This window comes from Vidua chalybeata, chromosome 8, assembly GCF_026979565.1.
Source record: "Vidua chalybeata isolate OUT-0048 chromosome 8, bVidCha1 merged haplotype, whole genome shotgun sequence".
Classification (NCBI taxonomy): Eukaryota; Metazoa; Chordata; class Aves; order Passeriformes; family Viduidae; genus Vidua; species Vidua chalybeata.
In genome coordinates this window covers 25,306,376-25,334,352 of record NC_071537.1, presented here as the reverse complement: position 1 = coordinate 25,334,352, position 27,977 = coordinate 25,306,376, and the positions used below count along the sequence as shown (strand labels likewise).

The 27,977-nt window shown below is 37.8% G+C and overlaps 1 protein-coding gene across 3 annotated transcripts in view; it reads right to left on the bottom strand.

The window, feature by feature from the left end:
- The window catches only part of SH2D4B (SH2 domain containing 4B), a 60,417-nt gene that overhangs the window by 18,878 nt on the left and 13,562 nt on the right, over window positions 1-27,977 (bottom strand). For 2 of the 3 annotated variants that reach the window (XM_053948860.1, XM_053948859.1), the window contains 5 exons: window positions 27,075-27,234; window positions 25,849-25,996; window positions 18,188-18,332; window positions 10,870-11,077; window positions 9,692-9,819 (listed from right to left, as the gene is read on the bottom strand). In XM_053948860.1, the coding sequence (XP_053804835.1) occupies window positions 9,692-9,819; window positions 10,870-11,077; window positions 18,188-18,332; window positions 25,849-25,996; window positions 27,075-27,234 (789 nt within the window). Of the gene's footprint in view, window positions 1-5,217; window positions 5,292-9,691; window positions 9,820-10,869; window positions 11,078-18,187; window positions 18,333-25,848; window positions 25,997-27,074; window positions 27,235-27,977 lie in introns of those variants that run through there. The other variant, XM_053948862.1, reaches the window with a different exon arrangement.

Sequence of the window (27,977 nt, the reverse complement as noted above, 5' to 3'; positions counted from 1 at the left end):
ACCTTTAATCACTCAATAAAGTACACCAGACACTGAAGCACTGTTGAAAGTCAAATGAGAACAACATTGGGATAGTAAAAACTTCACACCTAACGAGTGGCAGTGTAGTACCCATGTGCAGCTCTGACAGTGACCCAGTTCTGGACATCCCCTGGGGTCTGACACAGTTCTCAGTTAAGCCACCAAAAACCAGATGCTAAATTGCCTCATTTCCTACCCGCAGTAGAGCTAAGGTGAGTGAGTTAGTAGCTAGGCTCAAACTCACAGCAGGATAATCTGAATGAGGGGTTTGAAGCCACTACTCAGAAACAGAAATTACTTCCGTGGAGGAACCAACTTCATCTCAACTTTTCATCTCAACTTTTTCATCTGAAAAAATTATAAACAGAAGCAGGCACAGATTTTTACTTAATTTTTGGATACAAAGTCTGGAATTAAGTGTCTTTCATTTACACTAAATTTCATAAATGAAGCATGACAAAAGGAACTGAACTCATACAGCAACTGTGTAGAATAATTTGTTCCTCACACCATCTAGGTTCTTAAAGCTTCTGTCACCACCCTGTAAACAGTAGCATGGTTAAGAGAGAAAATAGGAGAGGGAGTTCTGTCCCATGACTAATGAACTACTACTTTCTTGTACTTTGGATTGAGTATCTATAAATGTTTATAGCACACTTTAAGTCAAAAAGATTCCTTTTACCAAGCATATTGGAATGAATTTATAATAGCCATATGCACTCATGAAAGGTCCGTGCTGTGTTTAATTGTGAGAAGCAGTGGTAGCAGCAGTGGCAGAATGGCCCATGGAATTACAAATAATTTAGATCTGAGTCCTCCCCATCATGGATTAAGAACTCTTGTGTATTTTATTATGGATGTTAATCTTGGATAGAGAGCTAGGGTTTGAAGCAGTCAGAGCCAATGCCAATCAGTGTGCCAACCTGCATGGCTCTTTTGGAGTTTTTCCTCTTCAAAAGAGTTGTGAGTTTGTGATTTGACAATCCCATTCACTGAAAGGCCAGGAGAAGAAGGAAGAACTGACCTTTCTGAAATTGAAAAGGGAAGGAAGCTGTCATTCCCTTAATGTTTGCAAGGGAAAGGCAAATTTCCGTCTCCCTCACTCCATCCCATTCTGCCTCCCTGCCATCAGCACACAGTGCAGTGACACACACAGGTTAGCTGCCTGCAGTCACAGAAATCTCTTTCTTTCTCTACCATCTCCTACTGTTTACCTCCTGCAGGGAAAGTAGTTCAAGTGTCATGATCTGCTTCTAACTGGGTGAACTGGAATTAAGCTAAACCAGCAACATATTTCCACTCAGACCCACACTTTCCCCCCTGCATGACTACACACAATACCTGCTGGTGCTCTGTTTGAGAGAGTTGTCTTTGCTTAGCAGGAAAATAGTATTACCTCAGAGGAGCTGAAAAATAATAACTTGTAATCTTTTCCCTTGAGGCTGGATCAATAGGACTGCAGGTTCAGTGCTTAGCAGAGCAAGAAGAAGGACCAATAAGGCATCCAGCTTCTGGGAAATCAAGGAAATTTACTGACCTCAGTCTGCAAGTGTTTGCTGGGCTTTAAATAGATAAAATAATAAATATAACTCAGTCTGTCATAAGCTGATGTAAAAATATACAGAAGCTTGTGAAAGAGAAAGCACATTTTTGTAAGTGTGCAGGCAGAGGAACAAGAGCTGCAGGCATGGCTGATAGACACTTAGATAGAGACTAACAATAAGCAGGATATGAGCAATTCATCTAGGACTAACAAGGTTCTGCACAGGATACCTGTGGTATGCTAGAGGGAGTGATCAGGAAACAAACAGACATAGCACTTAAAGGTGCACAGTATGAGCTGAATGTCTTGTGCTGGTAGTGACTGGTATCTAAATGTGCATGGATAAACTCCAACTGACACATCCACAATGCCACTGGAAGGAGAAAGCATGGTCCAGCAGGTAAGGACCAGACTACAGTACCTGTAAAAGGGTACCACTGCACAGATTCAGGCTGCTGGACAGATGAATAAGGCCTTCTGCATTTGCTTTGGTCACCATCAAATAATCATAATCCCTTCCAGTCTTACTATAAGCAACCTTTGTAGATGTCTGGGCTTTTTACTTGTGTGTAATACTCATTTTGTGTAAAATGTGACTTTTATGTCTTTACATATGATTTCTTCCAAATAACTCTTGCTCTTGTATCACATAGTTTTTATAAATGATTCTTCATATCTAAGCACTAACAGCAGAGCTTTCTGTCCAGACACACCTCTCTTTGTTTTATGTAATGTGATAAAGCCTGACGGAGCTGCAGTAACAGAGAAATGTATTCACACACAGACCAGCTCAAAATAGAGACAGAACTGTAGTGAAAAAATACAGGTAAATACTGTAAGCTACCATGATGGCTTACTAAGCAAAATCATAATTGCTCACAATGGCATGCACTTACAGTAGCAGATGGAGAAGAAAATCTTAAAAGTGTTTTAAGTGAAAGGGGAAGATGTCTTCAAAATGTAAAGGAATTTGATTTTCAATATTTTTTCAGTAAATTCACCTGGGAGTAAATGCTCTGAAAAAGTTGCTCAATATGCTTCACTATGCAAAGAGCTGCCTGATGCAAACTTGAAAAGCCTCTTTTTAAAAAAAATATTATTTTCAACTAACCCTGCACTGTCTGGGCTCTGTACCTGACCTGTTTGTGTCAGTGAAACTGTTAGCACACCTGTTTCCCCTTTGTGCTCACATGTTCCTTATTATCTCTCATTTTAAATGTCTACCATACCTGCTAAGAAAAATTGCTGCCCACTGTCCTCAGAATGTGCCAAATCTTTAGAATATAGCTTTCAGTTAAAAAGCAGTCAAGAAGGACAATGTATTGTAAAAGAATAAGAAAGCTCATTTCACATTAGCAATTAGCCTATTTACATTAATTATTCAACTGCCTCATTCTACAATTTCCCTGCTGTTCTTTTGTGCTTCCTTTCTCTTTGCAGCATGTTGCAGCTCACATTACCTCACTTTGATACTTTGCTCCCTTCCAAGAGGAGCCATGAGTCTAAAACATTTATTTTGTTTGCTAATAACCTGTCTGCGTAGACACTTTGGAACTCTAATGGTGTAAGAAAAACAATTCCAAAGCCTTCAAAAGAACTGACAGACTGAAACAATCATTATGACCTAAGTGGAATGAATTAGTGTGTAAAGGATCATCTTATGTCTGAGAAAACAGAAAAACACCTCTCATTTCTTAAAAAAGAAGCTGAGAGCTGAATTGAAGCTGAGGAAGCATTTGGATTTTTTCATGTTATGGGTCTGACTTAGGACAAAAATAATCAAGTACCAGAATCCACCATAGGACCTCAACACTTCAAATACTGTGTGCTCTTTGAAAAATACTATCAGAATATCCAGCAAATGTTTGATAAGAATATGTTCAGAAAATACAGAAAAAGAATGTTCCATCTCACAGGAAGTAAAAGAAATTATCATGGGTCTAATAAGAGCTCTCATGCTCATATCCACCCATATAAAGGATATATATAAAACTGCAAGGACAAACTGGTTCATGTCTGAACCTGTATGTGTAGGTTATAAAAATTACAGCTTTATAATAATTCTGAAGTAAAATTACAATAGTGTTACTATTTAAAGGCCAAGGTGAGCCAATCCTCAGTCCTTCAAATGCAAGACAGATTTTTCAGCCCCATGGAGGGTTTAGCAACCCCTCTGTATCATACACCAGAGGGCTCTCATTCATCCTGCAGCACCTCTGAGACATTCTGTGCCTCAGTTCAGCAGCGGGGGAAAGCACAGGACTAAGCAGCCTTGGAAACTCCTGTGCTCTGTGTAACCACAGGATGGGGACAACAGAGGTGACAGCTGAGCATGCCTTCCCACTCAGGCCTTCTCAACATGGTTTCTAATGTAGCATTAGGTGATGAGAGTGTAATTTGGTGTCCAAACTTATTCCATATCTGTTCTTCCTGCCAAGATTCCCAACAAAGGTAACTTCAATTCCTATCTGAGTTTTCCGAGAAAACCACACAGACTGGGGATGCTGATTGATACTAATTGACTGTGGCATTACTTGTTTTGCACAAAATCAACCAGGTGGCGATATTTGGCAGCCTGTGTTGACTTGGCTGTATCCCTGCAGCAGCCACAAGCCACAAAGCCTACAGATATTTGAACTGCTGATTACAACTGTGTCCATCCTTCTCTGAGAACTGACTGGCAGAGAACAGAGAACTCTACCTTTTTAATAAATGAAGTAAGACATAATCTTTTCTAAATCTATCATCTTGAAAGTATCCTTTATCTTTAATCTTTCCCAGACAGTGGTTCAAAATAAATTTTTATATTCTGTAACCCCTTTTTTTTAATCTCACTTCCCCTTCTTCATTACTTGCATAAATTAGAGAACTGGATCTGTCCTGAAAATGTGTGCAACAGGTACATTGATAGTCACAATTTTCATTTGAGTCAGGAATTCTCCGATTCCATTCCCAATGTTTCCCAGCCACAGAACATTTTAGACACTAAGCCTTACATATAGCTATTTTTTTGCATCCTTTTTCAAATAGATGTAAAACCTAAATAATGATAAAGCAGTCAATTAGAAAATAGATCATTAATATCAAGAGACTGTACTTCTTCTAGATTTACAACACTTGCTTTACATTTTCCTAAAATGCACGTATTGAAAAACTGGAAGAGCAGAAGAAAACTTCAAGAGCAGAAGAAAAAGCATGCTTTTGTGCTCAAAGTAGCAAACTTTATTCACTGTTAGATGTTTTTCAAACAAAACACTGCCATTTCTGTGTCCCTTAAAAATATTACAATACAAGCCATATGTTATATTTCCCACAGTTCAGCTATGTGAATGTGCCCAGTGTCCTTGCTGTTGTTCAAGGACTCAATGAATAGACTTTCAAAAATATCTCCTTTACTGAGAACACCTGATTTGCAGAACCATTATCACTCTTCTGGTGCGCTAGATTTTCCTCTTGAAAACAAGTTTCTTCCTGAAAACAGCATTAGCCATCTGAGGTTAAGCCTTGATCTGTAAACACATTTGCAACACTTTCCTGATAAACTGAAAATTTTCTTCCCTGGGCTCCCTTGACCTCAGAGATTATTCAGCTTCTGCATCTCTCAGCAGTCTTTCAATCCATCCTTAGATCTTCTCTGATCAGCTCCTCCACAGCTCCCCACTCCCTTAATTGCTCCACCACTCTGACTCCCCCTGGTGAAAGGTTCTCCACAGTAGCACCCATGTGCCTGCAATTACATATTAAAGGTACAGCCTTTAGGGCAACTACGTCATGTTTCCAGATCTGTGATATCAGCCTCTGAACATTCCTTTTAACCTGAAGGCAAGTGGAGATATGATAGTGCTGCAGCAGGTGCTTGGCAAACAAGCTCACAGCCACCCACAGACAGGCAATGAATAAATTCTGTACTATTCTCACTACATACCTGAGAGATCCCTGTTATATTGTGTATAAACAGAAGCACTCATAAAACATTGCTCTCAACTAAAGCTGGGGAAATATTTCAAGATCAACACCCTCTGCAAAGACCAACACCCCTATATTCTGAATAGAAAATAACCAAATGTAGATCAAAGTATGTAAGGGTGAACAGTCTAACATCTGAAGTTAAAAATATCAAAACTATCAAAAATAACAGCTGACAAAGTAATTGGAATGGGGAAAAAAAAGTGCTGAAAGAGATTGCAAGCACAAAAGAAAGGTTAGAAAGGTTAAAGGACAAATGAAAGAGCACATATGGAAATAATACATATTTCAGCCACCAGCAACATTTTGTTAAATACTTAGGGGAAGAAGGGTCTTTAGTTTTGTTGCCATATGGAATTCTATCCGTATGTGTCTTATGCCTGCAATAAACTGAAATCTGCAATTTGCTAATGCCTGTGATAGTTTGGCAGAACTCTTCAACCTACAGGGAACGCTGATAACTTTCCCTTTATTTGGCATGGGTCCCACAGGGGTTTGAAAAGAAAAATCCAGTTCAAAGCTAAACTTGGCAAAAAAGGAATGTATCCCCCTTTCCTGTTTGAGAGACAGCTCTCCCATCCTAAACACCAATTTACTTTCCTGCTATCAAAGCATATCAGCAACTGGGATTGTGGCAAATAATGCTCTTCATTCAAATTAACCTAAACCTTTCATACAACTTGATACAGCATTAAGATGCCCATAAGAGTTTGATTCATATGCTTATACTCATCAGTTAGCAGGTAAGAAATCAGAATAAAATTATTAACTTTCTGGTTATCACACTGTACAGAATTTACCTTTAATTAAATTTAGACCAATTTCTTAGTTTTCATAGTCAAAAAAAATTAAATAATATTTCTTTTCACTCAAACCTAAGGCAACTATTAGACAATACAAAATAAGTAGACACTGATTACATTAAATCCCAAGATAGTCCTGACTTTAATCACTAGCTATGATGATTCTTCTTTTTAACTGTTTGAGAATTGAGCATTGAGCACTGTGACCACAAAGTGGGCATAAAGTGCTTTAAAAAAAAAGGTTCATTGCTTCACAACCCAAATGAAGTAAAGATCATATCATAATTTTATGATTTAGGAAAGAATTAAAGTTGGGTTTAATTTATATAAAACATTTGAAAATGGGTATGTAATTTATTTTTCTTTGCAAATTTAAGAAAATCATTCTAGATTGAAAGAGCAAATGAACTGCTTTTGGCAGGGATCTATCATTCAAACAGAGCAAAAAATAATTGAATTTACATCCAGGATTCAGCTATATGTTACAATTTGTATCCTTAACATGTCAATTTTTTTAATGAAGAAAACAGTAAAGCCTACTTCAAATGAGCTAAAATACATCTGCTGGAATTTAGATAACTGATGATTATTTCAAGAGACAAATAGAGATGGATGAAGTTGAAGCTGATATTTATTTAAGTAACTTTTTGTGAATAAAGAAAGGAATGTTCTGATTTGAAAGATCTTTTGTTGTACAGATTTTACTACCCTGCTTCAAACGAAACACTTTGTAATGATTCTTCAAATGAAGACAAAAGGAAAACTTCAGGTACATTAAGCATGCCATATGTTACCGTGTTTCATGTACCATGAAAATGCCCCAGACAATGTGTATTCTTAAATGGAATCCAGATTGTTTTGATGACTTAAAGTGCAAAATAAGCCAAATATATCAGGATAAAGACATTTGCATTATGATTTGTACTTTGCTACTTTAGCTACACACATGTCTCAAAGCTTCATCTCTGCATAACTAGAATAAGTTATATGTCCACACTACAATTTGAAGACAGTGAATCAGCTAATGCTTAACTTCAGCTAGAAAGCTGAACAGCCTGACAGTCAAAGCAGGCAAGCCAAGCTCTACTGACCCTGGCAAAAACATGTAATTCTGTAATAAACTGATATCTACTTTTTCAGTACTGCTGCAATAGCCCTCTTAGTTTATGGCATTCAAAAAACCCTTAACGTGAGGCAGAATATTAAACTCCCATTTTATGGTCCAAAACTGATATAGTAAAATACAGAAGTTGCTTAAGGATGTGAAGGATCTAATTATACCTGTTGTGAGAGATGCTTGAGGTGACCCAGTGGTTCGAGTTGACAGCTGTAATTCTGGGCTTTGCAGAATGGCTTTCATTTGTGCCAGTTTCTTATACAAGTCAAATATATTCTGCTGTATATTTGTTCATAGACAAAAATAATTCATAATGTATCCTGGTTCCCTGAATACAATACAAAATAGCAGGAGCCCAGGAGTCAGACTCGATAATCCTTGTGGGTCCCTTCCAACTCAGCATAATCTGTGATTCTGTTTGGTTTTCCTCAGAGTTTGTGTCCATTACAAACTGTAACACAGACACCAGACAACACTACCAAACACTAATTATTGCACCTGCAATAACTTCTTTAGATTCCACCACTGCAGAAGAGTTACAAGGCAGATGAGTTGTTCACAATTTACAATTGTAACAATTAATCTGACCAGAGCTGCAAAAGCCAAAACAACTCATGCAGCAAATAGGTACCAAAACAGCACTCACAGGAGTCCCTGCAAAGAAAACCACTGAGGTTTAGGCTGGGTGTCTTTGTCAGGCTCTTTGGGTGAGAGAAGGAAAAAATAGGTACTTTGCTCACTTTTATAAGTCATTGCATTCAGTTTCTCAAGATATGAAGAGCATGACTTGGGAAATTAAAGAATGATCATGAATGTCTCAATTCTTTCAGTGATTTACGAACTAATCCAAAAGTCACCAAAATTAGTAGAAAGACTGCACATGCATTGGCTCAAGTCCAGATACCTCCTTAACTTTAAGCATAAATTATGTTTGTAACTCCTCACATGAATTTATAAGGATGTGACCTCCCCACACACAGGAAAAACATTTATCATTGGATCATACAGAAAGATCCTGGTTGGAAGCACGTCTGGCAAATGTCCACAAATGAAATTTTAATCAGTTTGTCTCTCAGAAAGCAACCACACCAAATGTCTTCCCTAAGGAAACAAACACTGTCTGCATCACTGTTCGTAAGAAATGAAAGTATTTAGAACTTACAAGCTATACATGACTGACTTAAGTGTCTTTGACCAATTAAGCCAATGAAAATAGCAGCTTGTTGATGTCTTTAAACACATAAGGATTTGTGTATCATAAACAGAAATCTGCAATATATGAAACACTAAACTTATTCAGAAATCTTCCTTGCCTGACTCACTTCAGAATGCCCACACATCTTCATCTTAGCCTAAGAGACTCATGAATAAGATGAGGGTCAGCTTAGTGCTTTGAGCAAAGCAATAGACTCATCAAAAGCAGCAATGGAAAAAAAAAAAAAAGATTTAACTTTAAAGTCTTGTTGGTCCCTCAATTACGTCAGCTATTAAACCAAAACTCTTTTTTTTTTTTTAATGTCTAAGAATACGGAATATAAAGATCATTGCTAGTACCTATGAAAACAAAACATCTTACCTGTGAATTTTATATCAAAGATTCAGTTGCATTGCAAATGCTATACAAAGCAAAAATAGAGATGCTAGCAACTCCAGCAGATAAGACTGTGCAAATTTTGGATTTGCACATGTCCCATCTCAGGAAAACTGCCTAAAATTATGCACTCTCAATTATTTTTGAAGAAAAAAAAAATTTTTGTTTGCAAAAGAAAGCAAGAAATAAAAACTGCTTCCCCAATTTATGAAATAAAGTAAGACAATGATTAAAAAGATATGAATTCAAGTCATTCTTGCAAATCAGGTAAATCAAAACTTGAATGTCACTCATCCACATACCATATCACTGTGCCTCTATTTGCCACTTAATTTTGGAGCACCTCTCACCCTATTCTTGGTCTCACTACTTTCGCTTGACTTGCTAATTTGCAGCAAATATATTTTGGCCAAAATAGTCCTGAAAAAAACTTTGGTGATATGAGTCCCAAATTAGTCTAGCTAATTAGTAAAAAGAAAATGAGGAAATCATATGCTAATAGTAGGAAAGCTGCAAGAGTCTTGTTTTAACAGGAACTCAGTTTCACCATGTCAATAGGCTTTCCTTTTAGGGATGGAAGCTGGCAAATTAATTTCCTGAGCGAATGCTCACAGCTCTGTTATACACAAAGTGAGAGATCGGGGAATTACCATGGAACCACTGAGCAATCCTGTTGGTGTTCCTCTCAAAGCCAGCCCGCCGAGGGATCTGCTCCTCCTTGAACCAGCGAATGATGACGTCTCGGGAGAAGGGCCGGGAAGGGCGCTCCCAGATGTTACTGCACGCAGAGACAGAGCATCAGCAGTGTATGAAAACAAGGGACAGCATAAATAATAGCCTCTTTTTACATATTTACAAAACATACAGCTGCAAAATGGTCAGCACAACTTCTGCTCAGTACAACTCACTGAACAACTTTAACTTTTTAAAATTTGTTAAATTTACTTTGTGTTTTTATGGAAATTACAGTAGTGTGATTTTTATATTTGCAATGGCACCTTAAACATTTTCTTACAGAACTTAAATTGAAAAAATAATTTACCACAATGGACATTTCAGTCAGCTTTCCTTTTCCACCTCATTTTTATTCCCATGTAAATATTGACAAGCAATTCTTTTTTCTGGAGTATATTCCTTTTTACTGGCAAAAAACCTCTAAATCAGTATCAGCTATAATACACTATGTCTCCAAACAAGAACCACTGAGCACCATATAGGGAATGTTTAGTTTAAACTTTTATGTTTCCTTTGCATTCTCTACTTGACAGCCTGCCTTACTCTTTCTACTACTTTCTATGTGTTTTAGTTAGTAGGAATTATCCTCCAGTCTGAATTCTTCTCCTCTCCTGTGATTAACTGTGCTCCCTAAATAATCAAAGGAAAGATTAATAAATACCAAAGATACTTGGTTTTGCCTGAAAAAAAGCCAGAAAAAATTAAAGCCTCTGAAACTTAGGACCGCTCTTTGTTAAAAAAAAAAAAAAAAAAAAAAAAAAAGCTGTTAGGCAGCAGGCAGTTTTAGGCTTGACGCTTAGGACTTGCCTAAGAATTTGTCCATTTGAACTTCAGCCTCACATACTGATCTCATGCTGTCTTCTCAAGGAGTCATCTCTATGTGAATTCTAAGAAATCAGCCTGAAGATAAATGACATTTAGTTTGCATTAAATGTGTTTTTCTTTTCCTTTAAACATTCTTTTTTCTGATCATCAGGAAACAGCAAGACTGAGGACTCCCAAAACCTGAAGAATTGCTGATTGAAATGGTGGGGATTGGAGAGGGAGCAATCCAAGAGAAAACTCTTTCAAAACCACTCCAGCACAAACCAACCTGGACGCTGCAGGAGACAGCAAAGGACTCGCACTGCTGTTGTTCAGTTTGATCTCCTGATCATTGCTCAGGTTTGTCCCCTGGAACAAATGACTCAGGCCAGCCACTCTTCCCTTCTGGATTGCACGCAGGGACTGCCGTCGGTATTCGTCCCGCGCCCTGCGCGCTTTGTGGCTCCTCTCCTCATCAGCAGCCTTGGAGCGGCGCACTGGGCCGAATGAACAGGAGGAGAGATTTAGAAATTCAAACAGCCACTTAGCCCTCTGCTTACAGAGCAGCTTAGTGCCCTTATTCCTACATGAGCTGATTTTAAGAATGTATAAATTGTGACACGTTACAGAAGGCAGATAACTGGATGGCTTCCCTGATGCTTCACACACAGGCCCACTTCTAGAAGACAACTCAAATTATCAATGATCTGACCACTACTGGCAATAACTGAGCCTCTACATATTGTGATTAAATCTGACACTTCTTTTGGCTATAATAAGAGAAATTCTGCTTGGGGACATCTTTTCCCCTGGAAGTGCACCAAGTTCTATGTTTCAAGAAAGGCTGTTAATTACTGCTTTAAATTAAGTCTATGTCTAGCAGTGTTCTTGGCCACTATGAACGTAACTAGAATTGAAGGGTCAACTCCCAAAATTTACCATTACAAAAACTGACATGTAGGTTGCCCTTTGTCAGTGCTGTTTGCTTTCGGAAAGGCATATGCTGTCTTTGTCATGGTACTTATAGTCACAGACATTTCCAACTTGAAATTCACAGTCTAAAAATGGTTTCAGTAACAATGGATAAATTAACAGCCATTGGGAAGGGCATGTTGATGCTATGGATGGGGCTGCCTCACACTTCAGTCTCTGAAATTGTATATGGAGAACCAGAACTTGTACTGGAAGATTTAATACACATCTGACCATGGCACTGACCAAGTAGTTACCTATTTCTGTAACCTGAAATGAGACTGCTGCTCTGGCCACTGTGGCTCAGACATCTTTCACTAAAGCTTCCTCATTTTAAAGTTAATATTCCAGCAATTCTGTCTTTGACATGGTATAACTTAAGAATTCTACTGTAAATATTTGTCATCTATCAGTTCTTTTCTGGTGCCTGAAGCCCCATTTGGATGATGTTTTTGAGTCCAAATAACTGCAGGCAGGCAAATTATTCCAGTGCAAAACAAACCTTTAACATGCAGTGAAGCAAATATTAAAGAAGCTAGCTATGGCCTCCAGTAGCAATTATCAATCCTACCATGACTATCCTGGCTTAGATCATACCCAGTTCATAAAGTGAAAACTCCATTTCTTACTCCCCCGTGACTGTACCTGTGACTAGAAATGTATGATATAATACCAGATAGCTGCATTTCATTAGTCTGCTTGCATCCCTCTGGTTTACACTCTCAATTTAAAGTAAGCAGAAGTATAACTGGATTTAACTCCCAAATTCTAAGACTGTTTAATGGAATCAAGAAATAAAAGCACTCAAAGCCAAATGAAATTAAATAAAACCTTGTGGGCAAATGAGGGAAAGGGAAAAGACCTTTAAGCTTGGAATTATATAATATTATCCTAAGTAGAAAGATATGCAGGACTAAAAGCTCATCAAGATCGCATAATAAACGAGTCATAGATGCTTCACATGTATACAATTGGCAGGATTTCAGTTTCACTTAATTACATACCCTGAAGTTTTGGCTAAACACAGTAACAAACAAATGCACGGCACAGGAAATACAAGTAACCGACCTCACTATTTATCTTAGAGATCATTCTTTTTAAGGGTAGATAATGTCATTTACATATAGTGCTTCAATGGCTCAAGTATTTCTGTGATTTATCCCTTATAAAGCCACTCAGTAATGGTCACTATAAAGATGAACTTTGTGCTTACAGCACAAGGAGAGACTGCAAGGAAGATAAGTGTGATGCAACTTAGCAAGACATCTAGAAACCCTTAACTCTTTGTCACCATCACAGTATTCAGATTGAGGGCAGACTGTCTACCTCTACCTTTAGAAGTTGTCTAGTAGAGCTTCAGCTGTGGACCTGTGTTCCTAGGTTATCCTAAGTTTCATTTAATCTCTGGTTGGTCAAGGGGCTTTTTGAGCAAATAATCAAAGTCACTGGCATCAATATCCATGTTTGGTGACTAGAAATAGTACTGGGGATAAAGCCATCACAGTCAGGAATCTACAGAAAAGTTTTTCACTACACCCCAGACAAAATGATATATACCACATGAACCATCCTCCCATACTGACACTTCCCACAAATTTATCTATCTTGAGAAAGTCACTTAAAATTTGAAGATAAATCTGGATGTATTTTTGTAGAAGGTTTTTCTTACAATAGAATTTCATTGCTATTTGTATTTTTCTTTATGGCTTTGAACCATCTCACTAGGAGGGAGAACTTTATGTCTGCATCAAGTCTAGCACAAATATTTTAAGATAGAAGAAGCCAAAATCCTACATTACTTGTATTTTAAGACATATCATCACCTTTCTGGTAACAAGAAAGCACAAGTAGTCAGGACTTCTAGTACTGACTTAAGTAGAAACAGATTCATTTCCTTAGCTGGCTATCCTTTTACAGTAAATTTACTTCTGACATGACTCCTATGAAAAACACTAGTAGTGTAGTTAGTCAGTATTCTCAGTGGGGAGATTAGATATCTGGGAAAAAACCCTAAAAGCTCCAAATCACCATAACAGATCCATATGTCTAGCATAAAGAATTACTACAAATAATAATTTACATACTCTTACATCTTTCTTTTATTTCATGGAATAATGTAAGGTGGGGAAATCAGGAATTTGCCAAGCCCATGGGAGATCTACAGTTGAGCCAGATCCTGTAAGACCAGCTCCAAGACTGGTTTTCTCTTCTTGTCTTGGTTGTACCAACAACAGGTACATCCTCCAGTGCTCATAAAATGAAGACATTTCTGCCTTCCTGGAACTGGAGCTCGTGTAGAAATGCCTGAGCTGCTCAGAGAGGTGTGTACCATTGTGATTGCAGCCTCAGCACAGCAGGCCAAAAATGGGTGACCGAGCCCTCCCGGAAAACTGGAAAACACATCCAAGACTGGTCCATACTGCCATCATTATCTGGTTGTCATTATTAGAAATGAATAGTTCAAACATGTCTCTGTGACATGCAACATGAACATCCTCTTAACAACAAAGAGCAAACCACAAAGCTGGGTATGCAGGGGCTCTCTTTGTGTCCTCCAAGGGTTGGCGTGGGTTCACCCTGTTTTCTATGAACAGTTTATGAGAATCTATGCTTTCTCTATACTAACCTAAGGTGCCTTTTTTCTTCTATATTTTCTTAGGATTGAGAAATCCCTATTAGCACTCCTGGCAAAGTTCTAAGACCAAGTCTTTTGATATAGATGAGGATTAATTCATGCTGCGCTGCAGCTGAACTTGGTAAAATAATTTGTGAAAGACTAAGACCTCTTAATTTTCTATAATCTATTTTCTAAATCAATCTATTTTTGATTTACAGTCAGATATGTGAAAGCTAAAAAAACCCAAACATATGCTATGAATATCCATCATAATTTTAAAATTTTTTGTTTAAGCTTTCCCCTTGTTAAAAATTTTTGGAAGCTTGTTTATGAGCTATTAAAAATTACTAACTAATACATAAAATTCAATCTTCAGATTTTCTGAAGTGCACATACAAATCACTCAGTGTTTTTTCCCTTTCCTAAGTAGAAAATATAACTTCCCACAAATGCTCTTCAATACAGCTTCAGTTCAGCAATTTTATCTGAAAGCACGTGAATAATCTCATTTCTATTCAATAATGCACTGTGAGACCTGTTGGAGTTCAGAGGGCACATATATGCAAGGCTGAGCACTTGCTTAGCTAAACTGAGGAACATTCACTTTAAAATACATAAATACCCAATGCATTCCTTTAAAAGTCAGGCAAAAATAAATTCATAGACACATTTGTAGAAGAACATAAAAATACAACAATATAAAAGAAGCTATAATGAGTCAGCCTGGTATCCTTCTTCCAAGAGAGACCAAAAGTAGGTGCTTGGGGAAAGGCAAAAGAATAGATCAACTCACTCATCTCTGTCTTCATTTTTACTGGAATAATTTTGTTCTGGATATGAATAAAGCTGGTCAGATGGTATCTGAGCACTTCCCTGCCTTTTGCAGTTTGCAGGGCTTTGTAAGTGCATTAACAGAATGTCTTTTAAAATATTCAATCAGATGAATATTTGTGCTACAGCTTTTTCTATCATGTTTCACAGATTCTTTTTTTTTTTTTTTTTGCTTTCTCAAGACAGGTCACACTTAAATAAATTAGAAACCTAAAAATGGGTCAGCACACAGAAACATCCAAAACTAAGGAGAATATGTACCTTCTGCTATCCGAGCTTAGTTTTGCTTTTCAGTTTCAAAAATAAGCGTTTTGAACAGTAGACTCTCTGAATATTCATCTTTTCACTTGCCAACCAATATCCCTGCTTGACTTACTAACTTACAACTGCCTTCTGAAATACCCCAATACATATCTTTTATATGAAATCAGTGCGTAATTGCTTTTACAACATCATTTTTCCCTTTTAGTACTGATTTCCCAAGTTATTCTACATTTGTTATTTAGTATATTAAAAGCCCTAAAATCATGTATTTCAGTTAACACAGTAGTTCTATGGGCCATTATTGTTCTTTGGCAAACAGCAGAAGCAAACTGAACTGAACAACAGAAACTAATATTTGCACCACTTTGCTTATTGCCTTGGCAATAAACAGCTGAGGGATAATGTGATGAGGAGAGATGAATCCCCATCACATTCTGAATTCCTTCTACTAAACTAATTAGTAGTGTCATCAATATCATTGCTACATTCCTCTCCCCAATACCTGCTCTAGCACTACTGTTCCCCTGCAGCACTGAGCCCTGTCTCTGTGGAATAGGTAGGGGCTCACTTCAAGAAGGTAAGACCCAAAGGAGCCTGGCATTGTTCCTAAAAGACAATATGGTCTCCACTGCAGGTTTGTAGTGGCAAAAAAATGTAAATATTACATCTGCTTGTAACTCTTATGCATTCATGCATTTATTTATTATTTAGAAAAGCTGACTCGTAGAGAGTTTTGCCTAACTTTACTAAATTTCATCTCAGTGTCCCACAGGAATACTTGCAGAAAAAATGGAAGGATTGCCATAAAGAGACAAAAAAATCTGGAAATGAAATAAAAAATGAAAAATCTGGTGAACCTGAAGTACTAATTCATTTCATAGCAATTTCAGATTTTCCCACTTCCAAATATTTCTTACTGACCATCTGCTGCACATTTTGGCTCCTGCAGTAAAGTTAAGGAAATGGAAGATGTTAATATAACTGAGGAAACTCAGTGCAAAGTTTGATAGCACAGTCTAAACCAGCCAGCAGCTGATCTCAGATAAGGCACTAGACACTGCATCTTCCTATCTTCAGTTGTTACACCCATTTGCTAATGGAGCACGGTTCTGAGCCCTCAAACCAACGGGGATAAATTGAGACACTGAGATAAGCATAAGAGGATAAACAAGGATATGGTACACTCTAGTCATTAGTCTGCAGTTAGTTTAATGCTAAATCAATTACTGCTAACAGCATAACTCTGGCAGCACAGAATGTATAGCAGGCTGCAAACCCAGCAGCAGGAGAGAAGGTGCTGAGCTTTTGCTCTGCTTTGACAGCACTACTGCTGGTGACCAGGCTCAGCAGCTCCGAGTCACCTGAGCTGCTCTCAGTCACCCTCTGGCTGAGGGGACAGGCCTGCAGGTACTGAGGCACTCAGACTGGAGGTGATAAAATTCCTCCAGAGCATACAGAATACCCCAGAGCTTTCACAGCAAAAAAAGGCAGACTATACCCACAAGCATGTGATGCATTCACGAGTGCTTTAACAGACCAAAAATGCCATTACAGAATTCATAGCTTATTCCTTTCATAGCTTATTCCTTTTCTCCCTCTCTTCTCCCATTATTCTATTATTCTGCAATTTTGATGTCTATCCCTGCACAAACAGCATTCCTGAGAATGAAAGAAAACAGAGAAAACCATTTAAAACATCAGTTACCTCATTAATGCAATAGTAAGAAAATGATACCTGGTTTTAGTAGTGTTTGTAGTATTTTGTTTTATTTCAATGTAAAGGTAACCTGGATTTTTTTTTTCTTTTAACATTATAATTGAAATGTATTTTCTTTCCTTATATAGCATCAAAATAATCCTAAAGTACAATAATACCATCTTCTATGCTGGGTTGCCAGCTGATGCTGATTTTCTGCAGAACTAAAGGGATACTTTTTCCTCAACTCATTTTACTCTCACATACCCAAAATACAGGAAGTTAGTTTTTCTTTCCATATAAACATGTACACCTGGATTTAGGTCATTCTCCAGAAAATAATTACTTTATCTTTATTGACTGAGTAATATGCAGAGGTTTGATTGACCAAAATTAACATACCCTATTATGAGCTTGGAAAATGGCACCAGTGCATCATAAAGATTTAATTCATCTTGTACAGAATGATTCATTATCAGATCAATTCCAGGTAATAGCACTTCAGTAATTAGTCCTCAGGAATTAATGAAGTGATGACTAAAGCCATAAAATAAACTAACTGTATATTTTGAAATTTATTTATAATGTGGACCTTCACTTATGTACAATATTAGCATATAGATCTATATAATAATATAATTGTTCTGTTCCTTACATACTTTTAAAAATCACCTAAAAAACCCTGAAATTAATCACAATTATGAAATTGATAAAGAATTTCAGGTTATCTAAAAAGGAACAGGACTTCCATAGAATGAGATCATCATCAGTGATTTTTTTAGAGCAACAATCTAAGTATGATTTACTGTAATCTTTTGGAATTAAGTGAATTTCAGCATTGATTTTATAGCTTCACCCCACTACCATATGGAAGCAATTAAAATACTGATGAAGACAGATTTTATCTCTTCAAAGATAGCTGAGGACAAGCTGTCAAAATAACTGTGCCCTTAGTTATTATTACTAAGCCAAAACTGTTAATTAAGTACATTAGACAGAATTTAATGATCTCAGTCATTGTACACAAAAACTTTTCTATAAGGCATTGACACAGATCCAGGAAGCAATCCAAAACTTCTGTTTGTAATTTTAAGCTGGCAATTTCCACCAAAATAATACAGCACTTTGTATTGCTCTAGGTAGAAGAGCCACACCTTCTCTATTCTGCAAGTGTCCTTTTATGTGCTTTCAGAAACACAGGAATGCTGTGAAGGTGGCTTTACTCACACTGTTCTTCCCACTCCTGGTCGTCGTCGCTGTGCTGACTGTGCTGCTGAGCTTGCTTGAGGCTCAGGTACAGCTCCTTTGCCCGGATTTCTTCTTGCTGCCTGATTAGCTCCTCACCTTTCTGTCTTTCCTCTTCTTCTCTTTTCTGGGGAAAATGGAGTAAGCCAGAAGTGACTAAAGAGGAAGAATGTGCCAAAAGTTGAGACACTGCTTCAGTTGCTTCCTATCACAGAGAAGCTGCATTACCTTGGACAAATCACTATCTCTTCTAACTTGGGGCTTCTTACGACTCACAGCAGGCATCACCTGAATTTTCCCACCTCCTAGGAATTCCTGAGGAGGGTACATTTTGAGACCACAGTATCAAAGGAATGAGGAACATGTAAGCATCTAAGATCTGAAAACTATACAGAAAACATTTTATCACATAGCACCAAAGCCTGTGCTATTCTCCAGCCTGTAAACAAAGCTTGGTTTTCCCACTGAAGATATTGCTGCCTTCAAGCACTACACAAATCATCCACAGAACCTTAGAATTCAGGAACTGATTTATTGCTGTTCTTGGTTTAGAAACTGCCCCAGTGTGTCATCATAACCAACACAGGGAGGAATAATATTTTCCAAAAACTAAGATCACTACATTCTGGAGGAAACGGCAGGTCCTTCAGCACACTATAGTCACTTTGTAAAATATCCCTAAGACTAACATGCCAAAAAAGTTCCCTTCCAAGAAAGCCTTAAAAGAGATGGAAATCTGAGAAAGATTTCTTCTGCAGTTGGCCTCCCTCATATTATCAATAACATAGGAGCTTAATTAATGCAGAATTAGGAATCTGTATCTGTTTTCCAATGAGTTTTCCCAAATCTCTTAGGTAGTGAAGAAACAGATTTAAATCATGTAGTTTAATTGAAGCCCACAAAAAACTCAAAACTGAACTTCATTAAGTGTTACTCATATTATTGAAATAACTTGAATTACAAACAAAAACCAGTTTTATTTAGTTTTATAATGGAACCAGCACTATACCCTTATGGGTAACAAACTTACAGGTAAGAACTTTTTTATAAATCCCTGAGTAAAATCACCCTAAATTATTATCTAGTTACCTGACCTAAACTATAAGTATAGGAAACCCAAGTAAATTGTTGCAAAATGTTAATCCTATGAAATTTCTAGGGTGAAGGTTAAGGGTCCAGCCCTTAATGTTATATGGTTCTATGAACAATACATTAGACTGCTCTTACTATTTCTAAGAAGTAAAAGTCTAGCATTGTTCTTCAGTCAATTTTAACGCTACTATCTTGGATTATTTCTAGCATCATCCTTCCATTGTTAGTTCCTGGCTCCTAAAAACATTAGTGGACAGTTCATTATTTTTGAAAAGTCAATGCTTTTAGACAACATTCATTTCAGAGCCAAGCAGCTTCCTCAGAAAAAAGAATTATCTTTTTTAATATCTCTGTAGAATTAGGGATTGCACATTTTAGCTGCGAGTAAAGAGTTCTATTCTCTTCTTGAAAAAAACATGAGATCAACTGTTCTTTATTCTTATGAGGAGAATATTTATTCACTTAGCTTCACTACCTTAAAAATTCAATACATTCAGTGTATCCTTCAGGAAGATGGATAGACACAGAAGCAGTCCTGGGTTATCAGAATATTTTCTATTCAACATCTTAAACCGCAAGGTAAACTTAAAATAGAGAAGGGGGGAAAAAATCAATCTCACTGCAGTTTCCCTGAATCACACAAGAGTTTTGTTGTAAGTTTGGGCTTGTTTTTTAATGTTGAAACATTTCTAGTAAAAAGATGAAAGGGTCTAAGAAAAACAAACAAACAGCACTCACACACACACCAAAAACTAAAATTCAGGTAGAGTTTGTGTTCTTAATGGAAGGCAACAATGCCAACTAAGAAAATCCCGCTTTTTTAACTGAAAAGGAGATTTAAGTCAAAGAAGGGATAACAAAAGCTTAACACAGGCACTTGATTCTGAATTCATCAAATTTTTTCACATAATTTTCCTTTTCACAGAAAGAGGAGATTTAACTTATATTTATTTAACTAGTGCATAGACATGCAGGTATATTGCCCAACCCCCTCAAGGTGTGTGTGACAAGAAACAATCCTTGCTGGTATGACACAGAAAAGAACAGTCATCTTTTTGTCAAGTATGACTACACAGTGTGTGTTTGTATTTAAAATGAACAACAATTGAACTTTTTACATTTACTCCACTGGAAGAATACAGCAAGCAGTTGTATTCTGCTTCTCCCCAGGAATCCAATCCTGCACATCAGAGCTGGGAGCGAAGAGCTGTAATACCTACAAACACCATCTTCTGCCTGACAGTTGAGAGAGATTGTACTCTGTGCCTGACCCTTTCAGCTCTGCTAAAATAATTAGGAAGTGACAATCCAGTACAGAGTTGCAAATTGTTGAGAAATACCAAGCTGCCGAAACAAATCACACTGGCAATTCAACAGGCAGCAGTAATCCTGTCCAGCCTTTACTCCAATGGAGAATTTGAACATGCTAAATGATCTTATCTATCCTCTGGCAGTTGAGAATTTACCACAAACTTGTTTCTGTCTATGTGTATGTCACCATGTTTGACAGCTTTACTATGAGCAGCTCTAAATAATATTTAATATTAGCCACGGTTAAGTTTTAATGTTTCAGTCCAAGGCAGATGAAAGGAGATTAGGTCATCATTTAGCTTTTGCTGCAGAAAGATTTTTAAAATATACTGAGGAAAAGGCAAAACAGAGCAGTGGGGTTTTTTTACAGAGGAAAACTGGACTTCTGGCTGCCACAGCTCTTAGGGTCTTTCTGGAGAGTCTTACAGGTTGCAGGGCAGCTGAATGACCACCCTCCTCCTGCTCAGGGCAAAACCCACAAGGTGTATGTGTTACAACAGCCCTTTCTGAAGCAAATACTGCCTGGGATTCTCCAGTGCTTCAGGCTGGCAGGAAGTGTCTTTGGCAGCCCTGAAAGCTGCAGCCAGCTGGCTGCACTACAGCTGCAGTAAACCTCCTGAGCCCACTCAGCAACCACCTGGGGCTGGAAAGACATTCAGGCCACCTAAAACACAGCTGAGAGCCCTTAGGGACTCCCTGCTCTGAGGAAGGAAATCTGGAAACCCCAGGGTCCCCAGCTGCAGCACAGGCTGCTCTCAGCAAGGTTGGCACAGCCAGCTGAGTTCAGAGATCAGATGTCTCTCCAGACTCACCTGACAGGTGCCAACAGAGCTCTGATTAAAGGCAGAAATATGTCCAACTCCTTCCCAGCCTTTTTCTGAGAAAATTCTCTCACTTGCATCAGAAAAGAAAGTGTTTGCAGAGGCATTGTTTTTTTCTCTACTACCAGTGTCTCAAAAGGAACACAGGCTTTGCATTGCTTCACTGTGCATGTATTTGCACAGAGACAAATGTATGAAATGCATTATGCAGAAGCTATGAGATTTCTGCCATGGGTGTGTCCAGGACATGCTATTCACACATCTCATACAACGGTAACCACTTACTCTGATCACAAAGACCCTGTGTTCCATAAGCTGGAAAGCAAAGGACTGTTCCTGGTTGGGAGATCTGACATTTACTGCACATGCTGGAACAGACTCTGCTCGAGTAATTTGCCACAGATCCAGTGACTATCTACTTAAAGTTTCTCTCTGGACCTTAGAGACTCTTCACAGCTTGAATTCTTAACATGTAAGCTACACTTATTAGTGACTCAAATTTTCTCATTTACCCATGGAAAACACCTGAGCTTTGCTAGTTTTTACCAGCAATCCAGACTGAAGACAGTGGCTTCAGAAGTGCAATCATTACTGAGGAAGATGTTTTCCTTTAAATTTAATATCAGAAGAAAATAATAATATCAGAAAACCAGAAGACCCAGTTCCCAACCAAAACTAACAGCTTCCTGATTTACAACATTGTTCAAGAGACAATGGCATAGAAAAAAAAAGAATTGCTGAATTGTGGTCACCCAAAAGGAAATAAAATTAATTATTGCAATTGCCATTGAAATAACCCAACTAAGGCACTTTCAGAATGAATTGGGTGCCGAACCCAGCAAGAAGCTGTTGTCATATTCCTAGATTCTAAATATGCTGTCTTTGGGAAAGAGTTCAATGTTTTCTTGGCACAGCAAAGCACAGAGCTGAACTTACAGCTTATTTGCACTTGGAGATAACAGTCCCACTCTGGTGCTTGACGTTTACTTGGAGACAAGAGTTTTTTCAGATCAAGACAGAATGCTCACTGCTCTATCCTAAGAAGCCCAGAGTACTCCAAATGGCAATGGTGACAGTTCACTGTATTCCCAAACTCTACATCTGGCAGCAGTTTTCTGAAGAATCAGGTCCACAGCACTTGGGGGCACAGTAAAGCATTCAGGCATGTGTTGAAAGCTTATCCAAGCTCAATAGAAAGTGTATTCTTTCTACTGAGCATAAGGTTAATTAGATATTTCCTGAACAGAAGCACTAATTGTTCTGTTCTCTGAACCTATCTTCTTTGATGAGACACGTTTCATCTTCCAGGGAATTTTTAAGAAGCAATCTAGCTCTGTTGTCAGCTGCACTTATATTATTAAATTTGGCAGGTATCTGATGTTGTCATAAGGACAGTGTTTTACTATTAATATTCTCTTGCTTTATGTAGACCACATGAAGACTGAACTAAGAGATCTCTTTTATTTCTAAATGTAGCTGAAGGATACTCATCCCTGGCTGGATGACACTCACATCTTCAATTTGCCTTAGCTCTGCACATTATTCAGACTCTTAATGACAGCTACTGATAACCACAGAAAATTATGCCTATGAGCTCATAGCCTTTGTGAATTAGCAAAAAGATTAATGATAGTAATTGGCTCTCTTATTTGTCCTTTGCAATAGGTGCATAAAAGAATAGCTGTCCTTAAACTGCAAAAATAGAGTAGTCGACGTTTATATTCTAGCATCATAAATTAAAGGCAATCCTGCTTAGAAACACCAAGGAAAGCAATACTTTTGGAATAGTGTTAGAAAAGGAAATAGGGATCATCGTTCTCTTTGATATGTAAGATATCATTTATCTAGTGTAGATAGTCCTAACCTCCTGTGATAGGTCAAGAGGAATAAAAGCATCTTAAAAGGAGGTTTTGTGACATAATATGGTTAGAAATTAAACATGCCAGCAGAAAGGAGACAGTTTCAATTTCCTAAGTCAAACTGCTTCATGAGGATGAAGCATTAGCAGAGACTGGACTTTCCATACCTCAGTCTGGAGACCTCTTTAAACATGGTCTGGTCATCATCACAGAAGGATGATTACCAGTGCATTAAATATTTTAGATCTGTTGAAGTGAGCTTGCCTACAGATCTACATCAAATTTCACACCCTTTTCTTCATTCTATCAATTACTTCTATCATACACCAGGAGATTAATTCATTCATCTTTTTCCCTGTACCTTAGTTGTATTCCTTCCTTCTAGTTGGATGTGGATGTCAGAAACACAACTTTCTTTCCCTGTCTAGATACCACGCACAATGTACAAGATCTGATCTTTCAAGAGCAAGTAACAGATAAGTTGCTTTTCTGAGTTGCAAAGGAGTGGTGTTAAAGTACCAGGAATCAATCCTGCATTTGGAACTCTGCTGCTGGAACTCTATGTCAGACCAAGTCGCTCCTGGCAGATCTCAGATTATAGACCTAATTGAAGAGTCTATGCTGAAAGTGGAATTAGACTCTGTTGCTGGATTAATAAAGGAAATTATGGGGAACACTTGATAAAGGGCATTTAAAGAAACAATCACTGCATCATATCTGGTTTGCAAACTATTTCTTTAAGTCAGGAGTTCCTTTCTACTGGATCTTGTTTTGAAAACTGTGGTTAATTTATTTAAATTTTTGCAAATTCTGTCTTCAAATGCTTGATTTAAGAGAAACCATTGGGAAAGAAAGGGTTTCTACTTCCTTGACAGAACAAATATGTTGGCAACTTTAGGAAGAGAGATAAAGAAATCCTGGCCAAAATATTTGAAATTCAAAGTAGAAACTGAACCATAATCTCATCCCACTTCCAGCAGTGTTCCTACTAGGCACACAGCTGGATGGAGGGCACCTGCTCATGTCCTGGGAAACTGTGTAAACATAGATGACTGTGACATTACCTTTCCATCAATATGAATATGTGCAGAATTTGGGGCCATTCCTTTTAATTGTATCAACAACTGAACAGCTAGTTTTCCTTAATAGAAAGCTATGAATACTGGCCATTTAAAGTCTCAGAAGTTGCTCACTGCTCTTTGAAAAAGTCTCTTTGGAACAGAACTGTAACAGTGAGCTTGTGGACATTTTCCCCATCAAGTGTCCTGTGAGTCAGCCACATAGACATAAGTGAACACTGTCAGCCTTTGTTCAAGAGGGCTTTACTTTCCAGAGAGCAGAGGAAAGAGTATTTAATTAGTTGCTCTGCTCATTATTCGTACATTAATAAAGCAGAAAGGTATACTTTCATTACTCATTGACATCAAATTTCAAAGGCCCCATTCTCTCCTGTGAATTCAAATTAATTGTGTAAAGGTAAATCAGCAACTCTATGCAACCTCCTCTGCAGGAACTGCCCTGGCTTTGTTCTCCACAACCACACCAAATCCCAGGCCCACAGCCTGCAGAGTGACAAGAAATTTGCTATTTGCAATCAAACCACATAAACAGAACACTAAGTTTTCAGCATTCCTCCCATCACAAAGGGACAATGGGAAAAGTCAATCCCCACTTTCCATACCTTAAATCACTGCACCAGGAAAGGAAGAGATGCAGAGAGCTGTCAGCAGGGGAGAGGAGTGTGGATGGAAGTTACTGGATCCTCAGAATCAGATTTTCTACAGGCTTTCTCCATGGAAACTCTGCCTCACCAATCGTGTGCAGTCCCAGCATGCACATCCCAGCCTCAGAGGACAGTCATGGCTTCTCTGCGCACTGAACCCATTATAGTTCGCTTTCTCATTTTTAAACCAGTTTTTGTCTTTATCAAGTAATATGAAAAAGGTGCACAGAGGTGTTTCCTTTTTAGTTTTGAAATTGCTATTTTTAACTAGAAAATGTGAAAAAATATTATTTCCAACAAACATTAAAATATTGTAACTGAGCTCATAAAAAGTTCATTGTGAAGTCAAGAAAAATCAAGTAAATTAACTACTCCCAGCAAAGCCAACTGGACTTTTCCCATATGTTGAGTAGGGGAAGGATCCACCCCTTATTGTTTTGAAGGAAGTAGTGACACAGTTTTGAAGTCCATTATGTGAACAAACTCATCCAAAATACACAGAATACGTTCAAGCAAACTAACTTAAAATGAGATCTTTCCCAATTGTACATTTTCCCTAGGATGATTCATCCAGCACAGCTGACTGAACAATTCTGTTAATGTGTGAGCTGAATATCCAGTTTGATTGTTCTGGCACTTCTGAATGAGACCTGTAATTTTTTCTCATCGCTCACCCAGCTGTTCTGCTGAACACCATGTAGCTATCTGTATATTCCAGAATGAAAAATTACAGCTCTGGATTTTAAAGCTTATTAATAAGCATGCACTGAAGGTGACAAGAATTGTTAATCTATTTGAAAATACTATTAAAAAAACCCTAAATTTCTCAATGCAAACCTTCAGTTCCTCCTGAATTTTTTCTTCCTCCAGTTTGGCTGCTTTCCGATCCTCCATTTCTATTTTCCATTTTTCTGCCACTATTCTGGCTTTTTCTTGAGCCATAGCATCACGGAATTTCTTTGTTATTTCAGCTTCCTTTTGTCGCCTTCAGAAAAGGATGTGAAAATAAAAATTTAATGCACTAATTTTCTCAAATTGAGGATCAATACTTACTCACTGGTTGCAATAAATAATTAGCGTAAGACCTAATGGAAAGATGCAAGCAAAGAATTAAAATCTATTTAAAAGAGACCTACCACAAACCATATTTGAAGAAACCATCCAGAGAGCAGAAAATTTACAATTTTTGATTAATTACTAATTAAAATAGCACTTCTAAGTTAGACAAGTAATTCTTGGACGTCTTTAAGTCATACCTTATATTTTTCTGTTAGTCTAGCAAAATGTGGTTGGAATTTACTGTCTTTCAAATACTAGTACAAATGTCTCCCAAATTCTTCTGCTAGATTGTTTATTAGTACAGACAATGTAAAAGAAATTCAGAGCACAGGTTGAAGGTTTCAATCCCTGCTGAAATATGCAAGGACTCAAAGCGAGAATAATTTCATATGAAAAAGGATAACATAGAATAACCAGATATTAAAGAGTCACCTTTCAGTGCTGCACTACAAAAGAAAGTGTGTGAGGCAGGTGGCCTAATTCCTAATAATATCAAGCATCAATACACTTTTGAATCTCCCCCAAAAGTGGAAAAGGCCCTGCTAGAAACATCCGCATGGGACTTTGTATAATGAGTTTTTGAACTGCTGGAATAAAAATTAATACAAGCAAATTACAAATAAAACCAATTTCAAAAAGGAATTTATGTACTAAACCCCCATTGTGGGCTCAGAACTGTAATATAACAAACACATCTAATTTAATCATCTCAAAACCAGACTGCTTCATTTTTCTTTAATTGCAGGCTGGTCAATGGTTTTGCTAAATTCCCAGGTGAGAAAAAAGTTGGCGCCACTTTTTTTGCAAATAGGGTTTTTGGCTTTCAATATTCAATAAAAACAAAACGACATTTTTAACACGCTGAAAACCTGACAAAACAAGTGAAAGCGAATGTTCACAAAACATACTTAACAGTTTTGCCCACCATTACTTCCCACATTTCTACAAGGTCATGCCTCCCATTATGCCAAATGGCCCCTGAACTCAGATTCTTAAATCCTCACCATAGCTCTTCTGCCTCCTTCTGTGCCTGCTGCCTGGCCCGCTCTGCTATGAGCTCCTCCGAGATCTGCTCGTAGGGTTTGTCTCCCGGGGCTTCTCCCATCACCCAGACCCAGACCTCACCGTCCTTGCCCCGCAGCCACTGCACGCGTTTGCCGTTACCTGCAACAGCCACCGAGAACACGCCAAAATGTAAACACTGCCTCAAATCCTGCATACACAGATATGAAAGGATAGGAAGTCTGCAATTTAGAAAACATTAAGCTTGCAGTTTACAGCTCAGAAGAAAACATTGCTCAGAGGTCCAAAGAAATCTTCAGATTTGACCAAATCCGGTCAAACACTGGGGGAAAAAATGAAAATGTTTTCATGCTGCAGATTACCCAATCTTTAAAGACTCACTGTCCCACAAAAATAAAAATTATTAATTCAAGCATGCATTTCCCAGTCTTCCAGTATTATAATCCCTTTTTAATGGCTATATTTGCTCACTTCACTCAACAAGGGATGAATCCAGAGCACGGAAAAAGAGATGGGGCAAAATCAATGACCATTGGTACTATGTGACTAAAAATGCTTTGTGCACAAAGAATGTCCAGTGTTGAACAGGTAGAGAAACTTCATGGAAACACCTTCAAGGAATCCAATAATTTCCTGCCCCCACTGTGTGAAGCAGGAAATTCAGGGAATCTGCATACTCAGAACACACCACTCAGTGCTGCAGAGCCTATTTTGCTCACATAGGCAATTGAAAGGGATTAAATTTCTGGTTCAGTTTTCATGACACAAACTACACAAAAATCTATAGTTACTGTGTTGACAGAGTGATTTTAAGAACACCACAAAAGGCCTGAGAGCTCTTTACAAAACAGACTACATTTAGTGAGCCATCAAGTACAAGAACC